Consider the following 20,746-nt stretch of genomic DNA (forward strand, 5'->3'; position numbering starts at 1 on the left):
CTCCTTTTTTGGTCAGTGTGAATTTCTTTTCATTACACCTCTATCAAACACACTGAGACATTTAACTACATTAAAGACATTATATAAAAGCTTGATGGTGTTGCTGGCTTGCTGAACTGACTGATGAACTATGTATTTCAATGGGCTGAAACACTTTTTGGTGCATGTTATTTGCAACTGAATACATGATGTGAATTTATTTATTTCATTGGTTGTCGGTGCATTATGGTGAAAAGAGCCTCAAATGGCACATAAAACATATAGATTAAGACAAAACAGCATCATGCTTTTTCAATAAGTCACTAAATAAGTAATTCCCAAGTATGGCGTAGATTTTTGTCTTCATTGCCTGTGGGTTTAATATGGCAGTTGGATCACATGCCCTTTATAGAACCCACCTGCTTTATGGAATTAAAATCTGACCTTCCAGGCAGTGAGGTCCAAGTCTACCTCGTGGTCCTTTGCCAGCACTGTATGATATGATCTTGGCCACTGCAACAACAGTGGCACTGAAATCGGCCTCACTTTTCTGGGGCTAGGGAGCAGAAAATTGAGCTCTACACAAAAAATATGCCTTACTTCTCCATAAACCATTATCGAAGAAAAAGGAGGAAGGCTAGATATTAGAAAAAGTTGCAAAGCTAGTCACAACATAATATACAAAGCAAACATACTACTTATATTACTTTCTAAAAATCAACAGTTTTCAGACCTGTACATTAAATATTTATTTAACCTGTCTACCAAATATTCAGGTTTTCAACTCTGTACTACAACTATTGTAGTATTTTTATAAATGTGACACTCTTGGATCTCTGATAAATATAAGCTATATTTCTTACAGCATTATTAATGGAAACCATGTGAAACATTTCGAAAAGATATTTTTGAATGGCTGCGAAAGATAGTTTTATAGCGAGGATTAACTATTTTTTAAAAAACCCACAGTACCACATGCAAATTTCACAATGAGGAGAAAATGTCCTAACATTAATGAAGTTGCATACCGGTTAACATTCAGAAGCTATATACATTTTCCCAGAACATATTGTTGCCTTAAAAAGACTGCAAGGATCAATAGCCAATTAAAATGAAGGATATGTTCCAGAATGTATAGTAGCAAAAAGGACAGTATCTTTTTTTCTGGACAATTTTAAAGAATTCATTTCAATATATTCCTTTATTTAAACAAATAACATCTTAGTTTAGAAGTTAAAGAGATGGTGAGCATTTATATTTGCTGTAACTGTTCATATCAATGAATAAGAACATAAACCTATGATCTGGAAAATGTTCATTTGAAGGGTGGTCAAGTCATAGATGTTATTTTTATAGCTGTTTCACAAATATCTTGAACATTATAGAGGGCATGTCACATAAATATTCCAAAACAGGTTGTCAGAAAAATTTGTAACAATTTAAATTTAAGACAAACATAAAATGTAATAGAGAGGTGTAAATATAATACATATTTCGTATTGCCACTTTAAAAGTGTGCAGCAGAAATGCTGGAGCAGAGATATTGGAACTACGGCATGCAGTTCATAATGAATGCTATCCAGCCAGTGAAATACTCTGTAATCTCTACTACCTCACTCTAAAACAGTACTGCTACCCATTCAATTTCTAGTTTTAGCCTGTTAAAACAGATAGTAATCAGGAAAAGCTAGAGGATATGTCATTATGTAAATTTAAGAAAAATCAATTATCACATATATACTGAGCATTTTTAACAATACTAGGTTCACATATTGAATTTTAGTGAGACTGGTAGTTTGGAAAGATCTGATTTTAGTGCTGATCAGCAATTTACATCATCCCAGTCTGTGGCACAAAATGAAGGCACACTAGTCTATTGCACCACCAATAATCCACTGCCTTTATTTTGACATCTCATTGCACTAAATATTAGGAATATTGAAAATAAGAATGACCACAAAATAACAAAATTCTATGTCATGAATGTTAAAAAGATTCAAAGATAGCATTTTCACTTACCTACAGTGTTATGCCACCTATTCACTGCAAACAGCCTGCTGCAGGTCACAGTGACCACAGCAGGGGTGCTTAGGTGAGGCAGCGTGTTGGCTGCCACATGGGTAACAGGGGAGTTGGATGGAAATTTTAGCACCATTATAACATCTTGCTGCATCTGATCCTTAAACATGAGTGGGCTCTGTGGAAGGAAACACTGTTGAGTAGAAACAAAGAGGAGAAAACAGAAGAGGCAGAAGGGAAAACACAATTAATGCGGAGGTCTGGAAAAACAGGGAAAAAACAGTAGGTAAAGTATTTACATGCATCAGGAAAATATGCTGCTATTTTGATAAAACAAACAGCACCCATATCTAGGAAGTTTAGAACTGGACCAGTACAATGGGATAGGTATTAAGGGGTCCAGGTGGAGCTGGTTTCATCAGGTACTACAGAAGGGGTTTCATGTACAAGAAACATTCAGCACAAAAACACATCTGCTAATTCTACTAACGAATAACAAAACAAAAATATACTGGAAAGAACACTTGGCCAACATGGTTAAGTGAAAATATTTTCAGTAAACCATCTGCTGTGAAGTTCTAAACCATTTGATACACAGTGAAATATTAAAAATATACACCACAATATTATGTTAGGCATATTTTAGATGTTGCAATTGGCAGCATCAGTTCAACCCCTGTGAATAAAACATGTACTTCCAATCGGTAACTGAATGAAACACCATGCAGCTAAAAATCTGCCACCCTTCCAGTGCACTCCCACCATAACTTCACAATGAGCATGCTGGAAGGGCTCCAAATTAAGCTGAGACTTGGACATGCCTGGTCCTTGCCTTATATTGGGATTCTGGAATAGCCTGTTAGGGCAGAGTCTCCACCTACCCCAAACAAGGTAATTGGCATCAGAGAGGCCCAGGATTCCTAAATCAGGAGTCTGCATTTACCCACAACTTTGGCAGGGTCAGCGACAACTATCTTACGTAGGTACGCACACCAGGATGTACCTTCACAGAATTTCAGATCTTATAATGCTAAATTTTAACAATCACTTTGAAAAGGATATTTGTTACTTGAAACATAAATTAATGACTTTTTCTAGATATAGCAACCATGCCTGTTGCCTCTCCTTCCATTTGGCAAATATTACTTTGCTTATCTCCAATGTTCTTCCAGACATTTTAAAACCACTTTAATCTTCTGCTGGCTATTATTGCAACTACTATTAAACTAAGTACATTGGTTGTGAAATAAGGATAATTTGGATCTTGTTTTAATTTCAGCAGTAAAATAAAAATATAAACAGTTTCAGTGCTATGGTTAGTTATTATTTTAAATGGCAGTCACATCATTACAATGAAGAAAAAATGACAGTTTAAATACTAATCAGGTCCTCTTCTATTTCCCTTGGGTATGGAAAAATGAGGGGGCCATAGTGAAAGGGAATTGTTCAAATCAATCATCCAATCTATCTGTATGTACAGTACATTATAAACTATTTGCTTACAATGATTTCCCACGGCATTGCTCCTGCAGGTAGTTTTGGGTCTGCAGCATGAAAACTTGGTCTATTAGGTCACTGGTGTAAACAAACAAATCTAGGTAATTGTTGTTTCTTACAAACTCCTGAGGTCAACCAGAGGGCAGTTGCAACTACTTGAAAATTTCAGGCTCCAATATGTGTACACACACAAAACCACAATAACAGACCTCCTATAGTGTTCCTACCATCATCTTATGGGAAGTCAGATGATGTACTGTGCTTTAAGGACAGGGGTGTAACGTGCAATACATTATTCTGTTAAAGTGAAACCGTGTCCCTTCAAGTTTAGAGAGTCTAATTTCTATTAAGTAAACCCCGGGTGAGTTCAGAATTTAATTGCTCTTCATGCCACCCCTTGCTTATTTTCTCTAAGTATTATTGGGAAAGTCAGTCTGTCAATATGAACATTTGGGGGTTGATTTAAGTCCCGGGCAGGTACTGTACAGGGTCATGGTAAGCCCATCAGGGAGCAGCAACAGAGACTCCCAACCAGTTTTAATGGCCTTGCCTCATTAGCATGCTGCCAACCTACTTCCAAAAAGGATCTGGAAAATGCTGGAAGTGGCTGCCCAGAAGTTGAAATTGGGTAGTCACCAGGAATAAAACAGTCCCCCTACACTAATAAGTCTTCAGGAGGGGTTCTGATGGCGATCACGGTCAGGGAAGTCCAGGGCAAGAAAGGTCCAATGTTTCCTTGTGAGCCCCGGAGAAGGGGTCCTGTTCTTCCCAGTCGACAAGGAAACAAATACATCTTTTTAAAATTTACATTTCTGGATTTTTTTCTGTCTTAGATCCACTTCCTTACAGGGAAACTACAAAGGCTCCTGTGTTGTGGCCTCAAGTTAATATTGCAGTCAGGAACAGATGACATTTCCAGAACCCAATTGTCTTATTTAAAGAAGGACCTCGCCGGCTTCAGCTGCAATTTCAAATTGTAGTTGGTCAAATTGAGATGAAACGCCAGCAGGTAGTCCCCCTCTCCATTTTAATTGTCTGCTTGGTGTCTGCCAGCTGGGTGAGAGGGGGTTAAAATGTTGAAATTCCCCTCTTGGGCTTGTGATAAGATATTCTGAGTGACTTTGTGTATTCCCAATGGCTGTTTGTTGCTTCATACTTTTTTTAAAAATAACTGACAGATTTGCAGTGTGACACTTGAAATGTTCTGCGAAAGAGTGTCAATATTATTTGTTAATGTGCCATGATTTTGTTCATGTAGAGAATTTTTAAAAAGACGAGAATGGCATTTATTGTGATTTCAGGATTATCTGGTCTCTTTCTTATTTTAGTTTTTGATTGGAGCCATTTATTTTCTTCAGAATATTGTGTTACATCTTTACCACACTTTATTGTGCTGCTTTTATTACAGCAATTAGGGAAATCTGTTTTGATTGTTCTTAAACTGCTTTTAAATTTTGTACCCTTTTATATTTCTATCTTTTCTCTGTATCATGTATCTCTCCTGCTCTACTATTTTAACTCTTATTAATATCTATTATTAACCCCATTTCTAGTTACTCTACATTTGTCTCAGTTTTATCATTTATATTTCACTCTCTTCTAACATCTCTATTATTAATTTTAATAGTACAGTAAATCTTCATTACTGTTACCTTAGGCTATCAATGACTGTTCAGCAAACACAGACCCTATACATTTTTTCCCCTTGCCATATGTGTTCCCTTGTCATCTCCCTCCAGTAATTGCCCCTCTATTGCTTCTCACTCATTCTCATGCATGCAATCAGTACCTGTTTCCATTCATTTGGTGTTTTATTGGTTCCCTTAGCAACTGTATTTGCCTCCTCCCTGTTCATCCACCGTCTCAGATCAGATCACCAGTTTCAGTCTTGCACTAACTAGTCACTGCTCTCATGCATGTGTGATTACTCCCACCCCATGTTTGGGGGGTGGGGGCAGGGTGGGGCGGGGGAAGGAGGTAGTGGGTGGAGGAGAAAAGAAATGCTTTCTGTCTAGTATTCTAAGTAAGAAAAGTGCAGGTCTGAAAATAATTAGTTAAAATATTTGGATAGAAAATGATGTGGGATGCATTGAATTTCAAAACTGAATTACAGATATGCACTCCTGTTCAATGATACTCAGAGTGCAAATTCATAAAATCTACTCCAATGTTGTATTTGTTTTATGAGATACTCAAATCTATGAAAGTTTCTGCGCTGTTCTTAATTTGGAGGAGGGGGTGATTAAATTTACTCTAGCTTTATTTGCAAAAGTGAATTTGTGACATCAGATGTGATTGTTCAGTTTTATTCCACTTTGTACAAATTGTGCCTTCCTCATCTGTTGCAACCCAGCATTTTGTTTTTGCACCAGGCGAAGTTCAGGTAAAACAGATTCCAAACACATTATTTCTCACCAGGTGCATGGCAGAGCTTCGAGGTGGATGTGGCTCAATAAGCAACTGAGATGGCATTTGTCCAAGGTTCTGTATGTGCGCTTCCATAGCCTGAGGGAGAAAAGAAAGATTGTCACATTCAATATACATCAAAGTGATGGGTCAATGTTCTGTTTGACAATGCAAGCACATCCTAGCTCAGCTAAGATTTCTGGAAATGCATAGAAAATGTTCTCCTCTTTCAGTCTGTAAAATTAAGCTAAATGCTAGTTATGGTCAATACACTTTTTCTGCAACACGCTGAGATTAATTATTCCTTTATATTCACTCTAGAAGTTAAGGGTCAATAAAAAAAGTGTTAACTGATGACAGCATGCAGTAAGTACTCAGTAAGTACGGAAGTGTTAATACTTTAAACTGAAATACCTTTGCAAAATCTGATGTAAGGAGAAATGTATCGGGATCTCTAATGAAATAAGACTCTAGGTTCTTCAAAAAAAGACAAAATGGTCACAGGCCAGGAAGCAATTATTCTTTGAAAAAATGCAGTGAAAAAACTGCAATTATTTAATTGCTCATTAAAAAGAATTCAGACATCTTTCTGTGACAAAATAGTTATCTAATCCATAGAATTTGCATGTTTTGAAGGAAATGTGCATCATTTTATTTTTCCAACCCAGAATGCCTTGTTAGCTACATATTCTATTAAGGGTCATGTTTAGATAACTGTAGCACGCTAATTCTCATATAAACCAAACTAACTGATAGGAAGGGATTCTCTTGTGTAATGAATTAAATGTTACATAAACCACCAATTATGCCCTACTGTGAAAAATCAGGAAATAGCTGGTTTCACCGTGGAGACAAGTCAATCAGCAGTGCATAGATGAAAAGACATAGTCTGTCAAGAAAGAGGTAAATTCCTTCCAGCTATTTTTATTACAAGAGCAGAGGTAGCCAATAATTTGTTCATTTTCTAAAGAAGGTCTGATCAGAGCAAATGAGATTAAAAAGCATAATAACCATGCAGCCTCTGTATGCTTTGACAAAGCAGGAGAACTAGTACCAACAGCTCAGTTCCATTCTAAAAATGTGCAAGTGCTGACACGAAACTTATAATTTTGCTGATCACAACAACTTTTACTCTCAAATTGATGTATGTGTAATTAGACCACTAAGTTTAAACGGGCTAGAGGTGAGAGGGGTAGTACGGCGAGGGAGACTAATGTGCATACTGTAATAACAAAAGACTGGACATGGATTCAAGACAATGCTAGAGAGGTTACTCTTTCAACTTCAGGCCAAAAGGTTCTATAAATTTCCACATGATTTATTATGCACGATATTGTTAGTTCGCTTGAAAGACATACTGGGCTGGATTTTATGGTCCCCCTGAGGCATGGTCAGAGGAGTGGGGCCCATAGAATCGCGACAGAAGGCAGGGGTGGAGGGCCCATCGCCAAGCAATTCTGCCAGGGATGGGATGGACCGAGGACAGCCTTCCTGCTCAGAAGCCAATTGAGGCGCTTAAGTGGCCTATTAACGCCAACTTAAGGTCCTCTTCCCACCCCCCACCTCCACCCCGCCGTTGGGATTTTAACCAGCGGCGGGATGTGCCTCCACAATGCAGGGAGAGCGCCTTGTAATATTTTGACTTCAAGCCCAACCTCCCTCCCCCTCGCCAAGGCTTCCCAGACTGGCTGCGGTGACCCCGCCTCAATTACCTGAGGTCTGGAGTCCCAGCCTAGGTCCAAGGCCTCTGCAATACCAGCAGTGGCCACTGCTCCTGGCGGTGCTGCCGATACTGCTGAGCTGCCGGCCCTGTCTTTAAAGGGACGAAGTTCCCAGCGCCGGCACTTAAGTGCCTGTACAACAGAAGAAAGCGCCGGGGGTGGGGGGTAGTCGAAATGGCCGAGGCGGGGATCCTCCTGCCTTTTGAGCCAGCGTTGGGAGCCCCGCCGTTGCCACAAACTCTAGCCCATTGGCTGTAAAGTGTTTTGAGCCATCTGGCAGTCATGAAAAATGCTATATAAATGCAAATCTTCTCAGGACAGACATATGTGAAAATGAGCAGACAGCGTGAATTTGGCAGCAACAAAATCAAGAGGTTCAGAGCATGTCCAGGTGCAACAGCAAAACCCAAGTGCCATTTGCAGACACTAATCTAAACTCCAGGGAAGGCCTTCAATTCACTCCAACCTATTGCACAGTTTTCATTTTTTTTCTGAAAATTGAAAATTTCAGGTAGCTAACCAGCATTACAGCTAATTCCTGTGGAGTAACATTATTGAGTATGTGTTGCAGGCATTGTGATACAAACATAAGGATCATACTACTGGCCGAAATCAAGGTTATACTCTCTTTGTTTGTTCAAGTTGGTGAGATACTGGATTATGTACTATTTAATATATTTTTATATCTTTATTACCAATATGACAATCATCAAATGAAGGTAATGGAAGAGCAGAGGAACAAAAACATACCTTGATGAAAACATTTTGAATATAAACTTAAAGCACAGTTTCATGACAAATTCAATAATTCAGCAAGAATTTTGAAGTTGTTATCATTTCATATCAACCATCCTCTAACTCTTAATTCCATGCAATAAGCACAACAAATTATATTTCTAGTGCTTTAAGAATATTGGACAACAAATAACGGAAAATACAATAAAAATGCAGAAATAAACAATCTGCAGTATCACTATTTCTTCACAAAAACACCTTTGGTTAGCAAAACAACCTTTGCTTGTAGTGGATTATAATCCTAGCCCCTTTTTGGGACCATCCCAGATCAGGCATACTTTTCAGATGATCACTCTCAACTTAAGGTTGAGAAAAGCAGATCCTAATGACACTGAATAGGTCTGAAGGATTGATCTAACTCTCCCTAAAAGAAAGGAGCCAACTGAGAATATTACCATCCTCCAGATAGCCTTTTTAACAAGTTTCAGCTAGACTATATAAGGACTATATAAGACCTATATAAGGGTCCAGGAATCTCTCCTCAGAAATATACTTACCCACCAATGAGTGTACAGAGACAGGTTCACAAGTTAGCATTACAGAAGACTATATGAGACAATATAAATTCTAAATTATATAAAAGTTTATTAAAGAACCGAACATGCAATTCTCAGTTGGTGAGACAGTGAATCGCAATGTTAATCGTTCAAGGAAAAAATAGAAAATACAACTTTATTTCTCGAAGAGAATTCAATGTTTTAAATTCAAATATTGTTATAATAAAATATTTAAATAGGATATCCATCAATTATTAAAGTAACATTTATCTTAAATTCCCGAGTAGAAGACTACAGAGTTAGCGAGATACCTCTGTCCCAGTTAATAGGAGAATTATCATTGCCCCAATCCAATCGTCATACCTTTACCATAAAAGATGCTGGGGCAAGCCCAACAAATCTCAAAATTCAATATGTGTTCCCAATATTTATACTGTGTTACGCCAATGTGTTTTGTTGAATGATAATTTTCCTTAATCCACTGATTGGAGATCTGCATTTATATTTTTTAAATGACAAGCTGCCAGCAAAGTCATCCTTTCAGCTTAAAATGATCACCTAATTTGCAACACTGTATCCTACATTGCAATGCTTGTGAGGAGAGAGACGAAATGTCTGCTAAGTCCCCATCAAGAACCAATTCTCAGGAAGTTTAAAGGAACTACCTGTTCTCTCAGCAAGACGCGGAGATACTGCTAACTGCTATGTTTGAATCACTGAGTGACTGTCATGTGGCAAGCCCCTCCCCATCTGTGGTTTTAAGCTGGTGTTGTCATGCCCTGCCAGTGGCCGTCAAGAGTCACTGTGGCCTTGAACTTCTTCGCTTCTGCTCCTTCCATGCATCAGCTGCCATGACTCTTTCATCCTCTGCCAGTCCAGGCTGCCTCAGATCTTCACTCCAAACCCAAAGTATGTGGGTGGATCCTGGGGGACAAGGAAATCCCTTGAAGCGTTGGCTACTGACCCCTCTATGATAGCCCCAGACGGAAGCACAGTGGTAATACAACCAATGCTACCTGCTCAGCAGGATAATCACTGAGCAGACCATCGGGCTTCTGAAGATACCTTTCTAATGCTTGGACCAGTTGGGTGGTGCCCTCTAATAGCCTACTGCAAGAGTCTTGGTCATTGTAGTAGTCTGCTGAATTTTCCATAACATGGCCCTCCAGTGAGATGTGGACCTTGATGACGGAGAAGCCGTGGAAGAAGACAGCTGATTGGGGGAGGAGCAGGAGCAGGAGGTAAAACAGGAGAAGGAATTGGAGACAGAGGGAGATGATGTTGAACAGAGAGGTGCTCCTGCTGCACAACGAGGTGGCCTCTTCCTGCCACCCTTTGGGAAGAGGACCTCCCTCCTCTCCCTCACAGCCTCCAGCTGTGACATCTCACTTCCCTCTGGTGAAGTGGAAACTGCAGACCACTCCCTCAGCAGCTTTAGTGATGGCTGCCATGGGGTATCTATATGAGCCCACATTTCATCTGACCCACCTTCATTCCCGCCCCACTGGCTCTCAGTGGACAGCAAACCTGTCTCCATATCAATTAAGGGTTCACTCCCGTGAAAATCTGAACTTTAATCAGTTTCCCACAGGAGGCAGGTTTCTTACCTAAACACAGAGCCGGCTCCTGTTTCCAACCTCCGCGGCGAAAATTCAGCCTACTGCCTTCAACTGGCATTATGATATCTTTTTGTCTATCGTAACACTGCAGAAAGGCCGAGAGGGGGGTTTTGACGACTGGGCAACTCTCAACCTCCATAAATTTGCCCAGGCATGCGCCATGGAGAGGTCACTCCACTGACCACCTCCAGGCGCGTATCCATTGTCTCTCGAGATAAGGAGGCCCAAAAGAAAGAAAGAAAACACTGCAATATTCCCCTCAAACTTGTATTTTCCTTACTGTGTGGTGCTGTGTTTCTATTCATTGAAACTAGGTTTTCATTACATATGAAAACATGCTATTTATGATTTTACATTAAAGGACCTGAACATAAGTTGAATTTGTGAAGTAAGATCAAACATATTTGGATAAATGATACATCCAAGTTTTAATAAAAAAGGCGTATCATTTCTTGCCTTATATACTGTATATCTCATGATTGTTAAAGGAGAAATTCTTAATGTAAATACACATTTTGAGCTCACAAATGTGGTTCCTATATAGCACTATAAGAGCAGGCCATTCTGCATTTCATTAGTTTTAAAAGCTATTCCAGTAACCCCTCAATATCTTTTATCAGCTGACTATAATTGCCTGCATTATTCCACTAGATTGGAATGAGTTAATGTCACTGGTTTGACCACTTACACTTCACTAAACATCTGCTACATTATTGTATTGCTGCCAACTGCACCTTTAAAAGAAATAAAGGACTTTATTAGTTTCTTGGCAACTAAGGTATTTGTAATTTAAAAAAAATAAAATTACACTGAAAAATAAATTAACACATTGCATTATTAGCAATAGATAAATCTGTCATTTTCAAGGGCAAATCATCCACAAATTCAGGAAAGAATCTGGGCTTGTTCTCAGAAGCAGAACTCAAGTCAACACAACAAAAGATTCCACAATAGTTTTGCCATTATTTACTGAAAGAAAAACACTATGTGGCTGAAATTCTTATCCTGCTTTGTGTCCAACTCTAGTGTAAATGCTGGGGAGTGGTGGTGCTGGGGGTGGAAGAAGAGCAGTGTAGACGAGGAGGTGGCTGGGAATTTCCAGTGGGGCAGGAAATGGGCAGATATATTTCACAGGGGCAAAGCCAAGGGAGTTCCTGGGCTTTGCTGGGAATTTAGGAACATAGTGCTTTATTGAATGATAATTTTCTTTAATCCACTGACTGGAGATCTGAATTTATAATCTTTTTAAAAGACGTTTAAAAAAGAACAGCCAAAAGGATGACTTTGCTGGCAGCTTAGGAATGGCCACCCTATATGCAAGGAATGTGAGGAGGGAGACGAAATGTCTCATTTCCCAGCAAGAACCAAGACCCAGGAAGTTTAAGAGAACTACCTTTTCTTTTTAGCAAGAAGAAACACTGCTAACGGCTATTTTTGAATCACTGAGTGACTGTCATGTGACAAGCCCCTCCCTATCTGTGCTTTTAAGCTTGTGTTTTTCTGTAGCAGAAGAGAAGCTTCTGGACTCTAACACATTCAGACCCAAGTGGGGGTCCCTCTCACTCTCTATTTTAGCTTACAAGCTTCGAACTATGCCTGTTGACTGACCACCTTTGCATACTTCAGCTACAATCAGAAACCCCGTTGGAAGAAATCATCCACATCACTGTCTCCAAGAGACCCCACCAAACCAATCATCTACCTCTTCAAACTAAAAGCCTCAAGACACCGAATTCAGCTAGAAGCCAGCCCAATCACCAAACCCTACAGACTGTATACCCCTTTTTTCCCTATGGACTCTAACTCAACCAATCTACCGTTCCCCACTCTGTAACCTATTTGTGTGTGTGTAAACCTCTACTGCACGTGTGTGTGTGTGAGTGTAAGTTGGTGAATAGTTTAATATTTTCATTAGTTCGGTTTAGGTATAATAAAGTTAACCTCTTTCTTTGTTAAACTCAAGAAAACCTGTCCGATTGGTTCTTGTTATGATCATAGCAAGTAAATAATCAAACACCTACTGAATTGGCCAACCCATCCACTTTAAGAAAGAATTAAACCTGTTGTGGTCAAACAAGGAGAGAGAAAAGGGAGAAGCCCTTCGACCCCTCCTCACTTGACCATAACAATAGGAACATAGAAAATGGGAGCAGGAGTAAGCCATTCAGTCCATTGAGCCTACCTCAATGCCATTTTTCCACTCTATCCCCATATCCCTAATCTTAAATATCTAGAAATCCAAGGATCTCTGTCTTGAACATACTCAATGACAGCCTCCACAGCCCCCTGGGGTAGAGAATTCAACAGATTCACCAGCGTCTGATTGAAGAAATTCCTTCTCATCTCAGTCCTAAATGGCCTACCTCTTATTCTGAGACTCTATCCCCTGGTTCTAGACCTCACAGCCAGGGGAAACATCCTTCCTGCATCAACCTTGTTGAGACATGTAAGAATTTTGTATACTTCAATGAGATCACCTCTCATTCTTCTAAACTCTAGAAAGTACAGGCCTACTCTCCTCAATCTCTCCTCATAGGACAAACCCACCATCCCAGGAATCAATCTGGTGAACCTTTGTTGCATGCCCTCTATGGCAAGTATATCCTGCCTTAGGTAAGGAGACCAAAACTGTACACAATACTCCAGGTGCAGTTTCACCATGGCCCTATACAACTGCAGCAAGTTCTGCCCAGTCTGTCTCCTGACAGGTGAAAGAGCAGGTGTATGCATTGTTATGAGCCTAGAAAAGATGTCAAAATGAAGAAGGAAGCAGGAATTAATTGCTTTGAGATCAATCTCTATCTGAGCCTGGGGAAGCCCTTCCTGACCCTCAGTGCAACATTGGAGCAGAATGGCATAACTCTGATTTTCCAGGCAATATCACTGATGCCCCCGGTCTGTGATACCTTCCTTGCAATCTGGGACAGGGTGTATGGCAGGCTTCATGAGTGGCTAAGAGTTCCATTTTACTGCATCTCTGCTGATGGGCCAGATCTCCCAAAATTACAGGACATCTGTAGTTCATTTTAGACAGAACACTGCAGTAAATTGCATGAGCTAATTACAATTTAATTAACACCTTCTCTATAATGGCAGAGAAAGAAACTTGAGACAAACATGCTAAAATTCCACATGCTAATATCCACACAGTGAATTTTCAGATCAGTAATTTTTAAGAACACAATTAAACATTTTCACAAGCCATTATTTTTCTTCCAAACTATGTAGTAATCCTGCTCAGTTCGAATTCCAATAAATGAAACCAATCTTTCAAGTATGGACTGTTTTCTGAAGCTTAACCACATGGTGGGATTTTCCAGGCCTGTTTATTTCCAGTTGCAAATTTTAATGAGTTAACTGAATTATGATCAAGGCCACTGATGTGGAGTAACATTACTGACAGTGTGTTGCAGGCATTGCAATACAAACATAAGGATGATACTATTGGTAGAAATCAAGGTTATACAGTCTTTATTTGTTAAAGTAGATGAGATACTGAATTATTTACTAGTTAATATATTTCTATACCTTTATTTGTTACCAATGTGACAATCATCAAATGAAGGTAAATGAAGGGCAGAGGAACAAAAACATACCTTGATGAAAACATTTTGAATATAAACTTAAAAGCACAGCTTCATAACAAATTCGATGATTCAAAAAGAATTTTGAAGTTGTCATCATTTTCATATCAACCATCTTCTAACTCTTAATTCCATGCACTGAGCACAACAAATTATATTTCTAGTGCTTTAAGAATATTGGACAATATAAATAACGGAAAATACAATAAAAATGCAGAAATAAACAATCTGCAGTATCACTATTTCTTCACAAAAACACCTTTGGTTAGCAAAACAACCTTTGCTTGTAGTGGATTATAATCCTAGCCCCTTTTTGGGACCATCCCAGATCAGGCATACTTTTCAGATGGTCACTCTCAATTTAAGGTTGAGAAAGACAGATCCTAAAGACAATGAATGGGTCTGAAGGACTGATCTAACTCTCCCTAAAGGAAAGGAGCCAACGGAGAATATTACCATCCTCCAGACAGCATTTTTAACAAGTTTCAGTCAGATTATAATAACTCGGGTATTATGAGGGTCTGAGAATCTCTCCTCAAAAATGTACCTCTCTACCAAAGAATGTACGGAGATGGGTAAATAACATCAGCTCATCCCAATTCAACGCTGGTCCAATTATTCAGTGACAGTTTCAATCTTTGGAACTGGTACCAATATCGCTGGAATAGGCAGCCGGTTCTCAAGAACATGGATATACCTACATCACCCTGTTTCAAGTACATCAAAATGAAATATCCTAATGTAATTCTCCTTTAATTACAGTAGGTCCAACTGAATGAAAACAAGTTGTGCATCACAGAATCGTTACAGCACAGAAGGAGGCCATTTGGCTCGTTGTGTCTGCGCTGGCTCTCCGAAGGAGTAATTTACCTAGTGTCACTCCCCCGCCTTCTCCACATAGCCCTGCACATTCTTCCTTTTCAGATAACAATCCAATTCCCTCTTGAATGTCTCGATTGAACCTGCCTTCACCACACTCTCAGGGCTGAAACTTCTGTGCCTGCTGCCGATATCGGTGGCGGGCGAGAAAAACAGTGGCCCGATGTCGCGGAGCTGACGCAATCTTCCGTGAGGAGGCTCATTTAAATTGCCGGGGCGGGCCACCCCCTGATCACATGGAGACCGGCAATGGCGCCAGCTGCCTGTGTGCAGGCACTGACGCCATTTTGAAAGGGCTTTCAGCTCTACCGTGAAATTTAAATATTTAAAGATAAAGTCAGTGAAAAGAGACATTTCTTCTGCCCCTCTCCCACCCCTCCAATAACATTTAAATTAACTATTTTCCCTCCCCCTCAAAACACTTACCTTGTCCACCTGACCTCCTCCCCCACCAAAACTGCATAACCTTTAAACTCCAACCCTTCCCACCATCCCTTACACCCATGATGTTACTTTGACCCCGTTCCCCCCCCCCCCCCTCCCCACCAGCATGGCGCCTCGTTTCCCCAGACTGGGATCTGAAGGCGCGATCGTGCCGGCCAGCGACATGAAGATCACAGCGGCATAAGTATCATTTATTCATTCTTTTTCATTTATTTGCATATTCAAATGGGGGTCCCATTGACGAGTGGCGGGGGCCCTGCCATGAGGCCTTGCCGCCGCCGGTAATATTGGGCCAGGCCCTCCCGGCATTGGGGTGCCTGGTGGCCCTCTCCTGAAGGTATCTTCAGGCCACCACCACACCCCCCCCCCCCCACCCCAACCATGAACCCTGATGCTGGGGGGAGAACAAAATGCAGCCCTCAGGCAGTGCATTCCAGACCCTAATCACACGCTACATGAAAAAGTTTTTCCTCTTGTCACGATTGTTTCTTTTGCCAATTAACTTAAATCTGTGCCCTCTTGTTTGCAATCCTTCCACCAATAGGTACAGTTTCTCTCTATCTACTCTGTCCAGACCCCTCATGATTTTGAATACCTCTATCAAATCTCCTCTCAAACTTCTCTTCTCCAAGGAAAACAGTCCAGCTTCTTTAATCTATCTACGTAACTGAAGTTCCTCATCCGTGGAACCATTCTCATGAATCTGTTCTGCAATCTCTCCAATGCTTTCACATCTTCCCTAAAGTGTGGCTCCCAGAACTGGATGCAATACTCCAGTTGAGGCCGAACCAGTGTTCTATACAGTTTAACATAACCTCCTTGCTTTTGCACTCTATGCCCTTATTAATAAAGCTTAGGATACTGTATGCTTTATTAATGCTCTCTCAACCTGTCCTGCCATCTTTGATGATGTATGCACATATACACCTCTGCTCCGACACCCCTTTAGAATTGTACCCTTTATTTTATATTGCCTCTCCGTGGTCTTGCTACCAAAATAAATCACTTCACACTTCTCTGCATTAAATTTCATCTGCCACTTGTCCGCCCATTCCACTAACCTGTCTATGTCCTTTTGAAATTCTACACGATCCTCCTCACAGTTCACAATGCTTCCAAGTTTCGTATTATCCACAAATTTTGAAATTGTGCCCTGTACATCAAGGTCTACAGGTGGTGATATTTGATAACACAATTTTGTTGCATAAAAGTCAAAACAGACATTAGGGCCCAAATTTTACTCATCAAGACAACGTTTCAATAGGACACTACTTTTCTGAGTGTCTGCTGCAACCTCCAACCATTTTCCTGGGTTGGGGATCATTAGAGATGTATGGCAGGCTCCTGGTGGGATGCCCACAAAGCCCACCAGTGCCAATGAGGAAACTTCAGCAGTGCTGCAGCAGGGACACCAAAAGATACACAAGTGACTTAAAAAGGTAGAAGCTCCCTGAAGATTGGAACAAAGCCTTCAGCAGTTAAGTCTCTGGGAATGCCTGAGGGAGAGTAAGGGCTGAAATTTGAAATGCCGGTGGGTACAGGAGCGAGTGTGTACGCAAAATGAAAATCGAATTCTTGGAGGTTGGCGCTAGGTCCAGCCACCTCCGGAGGAGACGCTGGGGGGTAGAGGGGAGTGGGAAATAGGGTGCGGAGGGTGGGGGTAGCGAGGGGGCTGCAAGGAGTAGAAGGTGCTACCCAAGGGTCCACCACTCAAGAGTCAGCTACCTGCAAACAACAGAGCGCCAGTGTTGTAGGAGGCTATGCCTATTCAGGTAGATGGTCTCAGACCTTTGTACTCTGATCCACAATGACCTGAGGCCTTGTGGCCCCCATGGCGTCCCTTACTTGCAGCTATCAAGGTCTCCATTGCCCTGAATTTTTATGCAACCGCATCGCTCCAGGGATCAGCTGTGGACCTAGGTGGCATCTCGCAGTTGGCAGCTCATCATGCCTTCAGGCAGCTGATGGATGCCATATTCCGGAGGGCAGGGGACTATATCCACTTTGACATAGATGGGCCTGCACAGGCACAGAGAGTTTTGGGGTTTGTTGACATTGCTGGATTCCCTCAGGTCTAAGGGGTTATCGATTGCACCCACAGAGGTATCAAGGCACCAACAGACCAGACAGTCAGATTCCTGTACAGAAAGGGCTACCACTCATTGAACATCCAGCTGGTCTGTGACCATAGGAGGCAAATCTTACATGTCTGCGCCCGATTCTCGGGCAGCTATCATGACTCCTTTATCCTGTGAGAGTCCCATGTTCTGCACCTCTTCAGGCCCACATCAGACTCCGTAGGTGGCTGCTGGGAGATGAGGATTATCAATAAAGAGTTGAATCCTGACATCCATCCGCCACCCAGACATGGATGGAGAGAGGCAGTGCAACCAGAGCTACTAACATGAACCTGCATTGAACAGACACTTGGCATCTTGAAGACCTGTGTCCGTTGCCTTGGCCGGTCAGGTGGTGCCCTCCAATACGAGCCAGCCACAGTGTCTTGTATTGTGGTCAGCTGCTGCGCCTTCACAACATTTCAATACAAAGAGGCCTGGAGATGGATGAGGAGGAGGGCCTCGAATGCCATTCCACTTCGGTGGAGGTCTGGGAGGAGGAAGAAGAGGAGGAGGAAGGGATTGCTCCAGAGGTGGCTGGCACCCAGGCATTGGAGGACACCCACCGATGTGGTCCAGAACCTGAGAGTGAACTGCAGGCTGACATGGTTGCAAGAGCCATGCAGATTCAGCAGCGTTTCACCTGATCGCCTCCGAGCCCTTATGACCGATGATCGCAAAACTTACCTTCCAGCAAAGACAGCTATCATTCTGTGATTACCCATTGCCAGCCATGACCGCCAACATTCTCTAACATTACAGAACATGGAAATACAGCAAGCCCAACCCCCCATGGCCCCCTCACCCACCCCTCAAAACTCCATCTATCTTTTGACATGAAACATTGATAACACACATATCAGATTGATAACATAAACAAGTGATGCTGTAATGAAAACAATAGAGCATACATTCACAATGGCGACATGAGGAAAAACTTTTTTACACAGCAAGTAATTAGGATCTGGAATGCAGTGCCTGAGCGTACAATCCAAAGAAAACTGGATAATTATCTGAAGAGGAAAATTTTCAGGTCTACGAGGAAAAGGCAGGGGAATGGGACATGATGGGCTGAATGGTCTCCTTCTGTGCTGTAACCATTCTATGATTCTATGATTAAATGAAATCAGCACCCTGGTGACTTTCTTTCCCTACCACTTCTACAGGGTGCTCCCCACTTTGGCAGAGAATTTTTTGAAATTCATTTCATGGGATGTAGGCGTCACTGGCAAGGGCAGCATTTGTTGCCCATCCCTAATTGCCCTTGAGAAGGTGGTGGTGAGCTGACTTCTTGAACCACTGCAGTCTATCTCCCTCGTCTCTCCCTCTGGCTGAGATGCCCGTGGCTTCCGTCTTCATTTTGGAGGTGTCTGTCGGGGATCCTCCATAGACTGCCGCTCCTGTGTCTTCAAGGGCAGCCTCTGTCACATGGCCTTGACACACAGATAGTTCCTGGGTTGGAGGAGGCGAGAGGTCGATGGGTGACACTGGTGCCCCCAGAGCTGTGGCCCCTTCATCAGCTGCTTCGACTGCTGCAGTCCTTTCCCGGCACCCTTGGATGCTACATGAGGTCCCTTACTGGGATGTAACTGGCATCCACTTCGAGCATCTCAGCACCATCAGCGACACTGAGCGGTCTAACGTACAGAGATTCTCACTCTTTCTGTGCATATCAGCACGCTGCTCCTGCATCCACTCGGAGTGGTGCTGCATATGGCTCTCCAAGAGACGGCCCTATCTCTCAATGGAGGAGTGCATGTGATCAAATCCCTAAATCATGACAGCACATGTGCTGCATGAACTCCTCCATTGCCTGCTCATGCTTCCTCAGGGAACTCCAATAAATGGAAACTTAAAATAAAAACAGTAAGTGCTGGAAATACTCAGCAGGTCAGGCCGCAACTGTGGAGAGAGAAGCAGAGTTAATGTTTCAGGTCTATGACCTTTCATCAAATGGAAACTTACCTGCCTCTGGTTCTCAAGGAAGACCCTCCTTGTTTGTGACACCTGTGGCCCAGCATCTTCGCCCCGAGGAGCATTGCTGTGTCTGTCCTCTGTCTTCCGAGAGGAACTACCCACAGCTGACTCTGCCTCACCCTCTTCCTCCTGCTTGTGAGGTTCACCCATGCTCCCTGTCCTATGCTACTTTGACGCCTAATCGGGGTGAGTGTGTCTGCGCTGGTGGAAGATGCTGAGGTATGATGTGATAATGCTGGATCCGTTGAGTCTTTCCCCCAGAGGAGGGCAGCGACAACTGTGCTTGTGCACTCTCCTCCCCCTTTGCAACTGGTCCTGTAGGAAGCACAAGAAAGTGGAAATGAGAACTCATCCTTCTTAACAGCCATCCCCTTAGATGACAGCGGTCGAAGATCGGGCACATTGGGCAGGAGTCTCCTCCATGCCCTTCACCTCAAGATAGAGTTACCAAATGATCCTGCTGTTCATGGCCTGCCGTCTCGCCATCCCCCAGTGACTGACACATTGGCAGCCTGGCGATCCACAGTGCGCCTCCTCAGTCGAGGTCAGAGCTGGGCCACATCACCACCCGTTCGAGCCATTTCTTGTGTGTTGTGGGCTCTCCTTGCCTACAGGATGAGGGGAGAATGATTCATGAATAGGCTGCCCTCCGTCATCTCTTCCACCATGACGTACAAGTGAACTGCTGTGCCCCTCAGTGATGTCCCCTTTTGAATAGCACCCCATATCTGAGGGTGGCTGCCGCCTCAGTGATGCGACTGGAAAACTGATCTGACAATGTTAGGGAGAACTATAGATGTTCTGTGAGGTCCGCTTGTATACATGCTGGTGTATATAGAGTTGGTGACCTGCCACCCAGGTGCCACTGGCCACTCACCTTTCCAGACCTTATCAGGTCATTTGAATTTCTTCTGACACTGGACCCACATACTTTTGGTAATTCCCCGGCTGCAGACCTGTCGCCACCTCCATCCATGCCCTTTTTGTTTCTCAAGGCGGATTTCTTCTTCTGGAAGCCAGGAACAAAACATCTCTTCTTTCAGACACTGCATTCTTTAAAGCCTCAAAAGAGGCATTTGAAAATCGTCGTAGCACCCGGGGATGCCAGCCCATGCCAGCACTGGCCCCTGCGGCTCCACTGCTACACTGAACGGCAAGCTCAGTCATGGCTGCCGTTTCCCTTTTCAAAAGGCCCTTCATTACTGGGTCCCA

The 20,746-nt window shown here is 42.3% G+C and overlaps 1 protein-coding gene across 6 annotated transcripts in view; it reads right to left on the reverse strand.

The window, feature by feature from the left end:
- Nucleotides 1–20,746, reverse strand: part of nbeaa (neurobeachin a) — a 988,762-nt gene that overhangs the window by 35,392 nt on the left and 932,624 nt on the right. For 4 of the 6 annotated variants that reach the window (XM_068033479.1, XM_068033480.1, XM_068033477.1 and 1 more), the window contains 2 exons: nucleotides 5,911–6,000; nucleotides 1,999–2,191 (listed from right to left, as the gene is read on the reverse strand). In XM_068033479.1, coding sequence (XP_067889580.1) covers nucleotides 1,999–2,191; nucleotides 5,911–6,000 — 283 coding nt within the window. The remainder of the gene's footprint in view (nucleotides 1–1,998; nucleotides 2,192–5,910; nucleotides 6,001–20,746) is intronic. The other 2 variants (XM_068033481.1, XM_068033476.1) reach the window with 1 other exon arrangement.

This window comes from Heterodontus francisci, chromosome 6 (genome assembly GCF_036365525.1).
Source record: "Heterodontus francisci isolate sHetFra1 chromosome 6, sHetFra1.hap1, whole genome shotgun sequence".
NCBI classification, from domain to species: Eukaryota; Metazoa; Chordata; class Chondrichthyes; order Heterodontiformes; family Heterodontidae; genus Heterodontus; species Heterodontus francisci.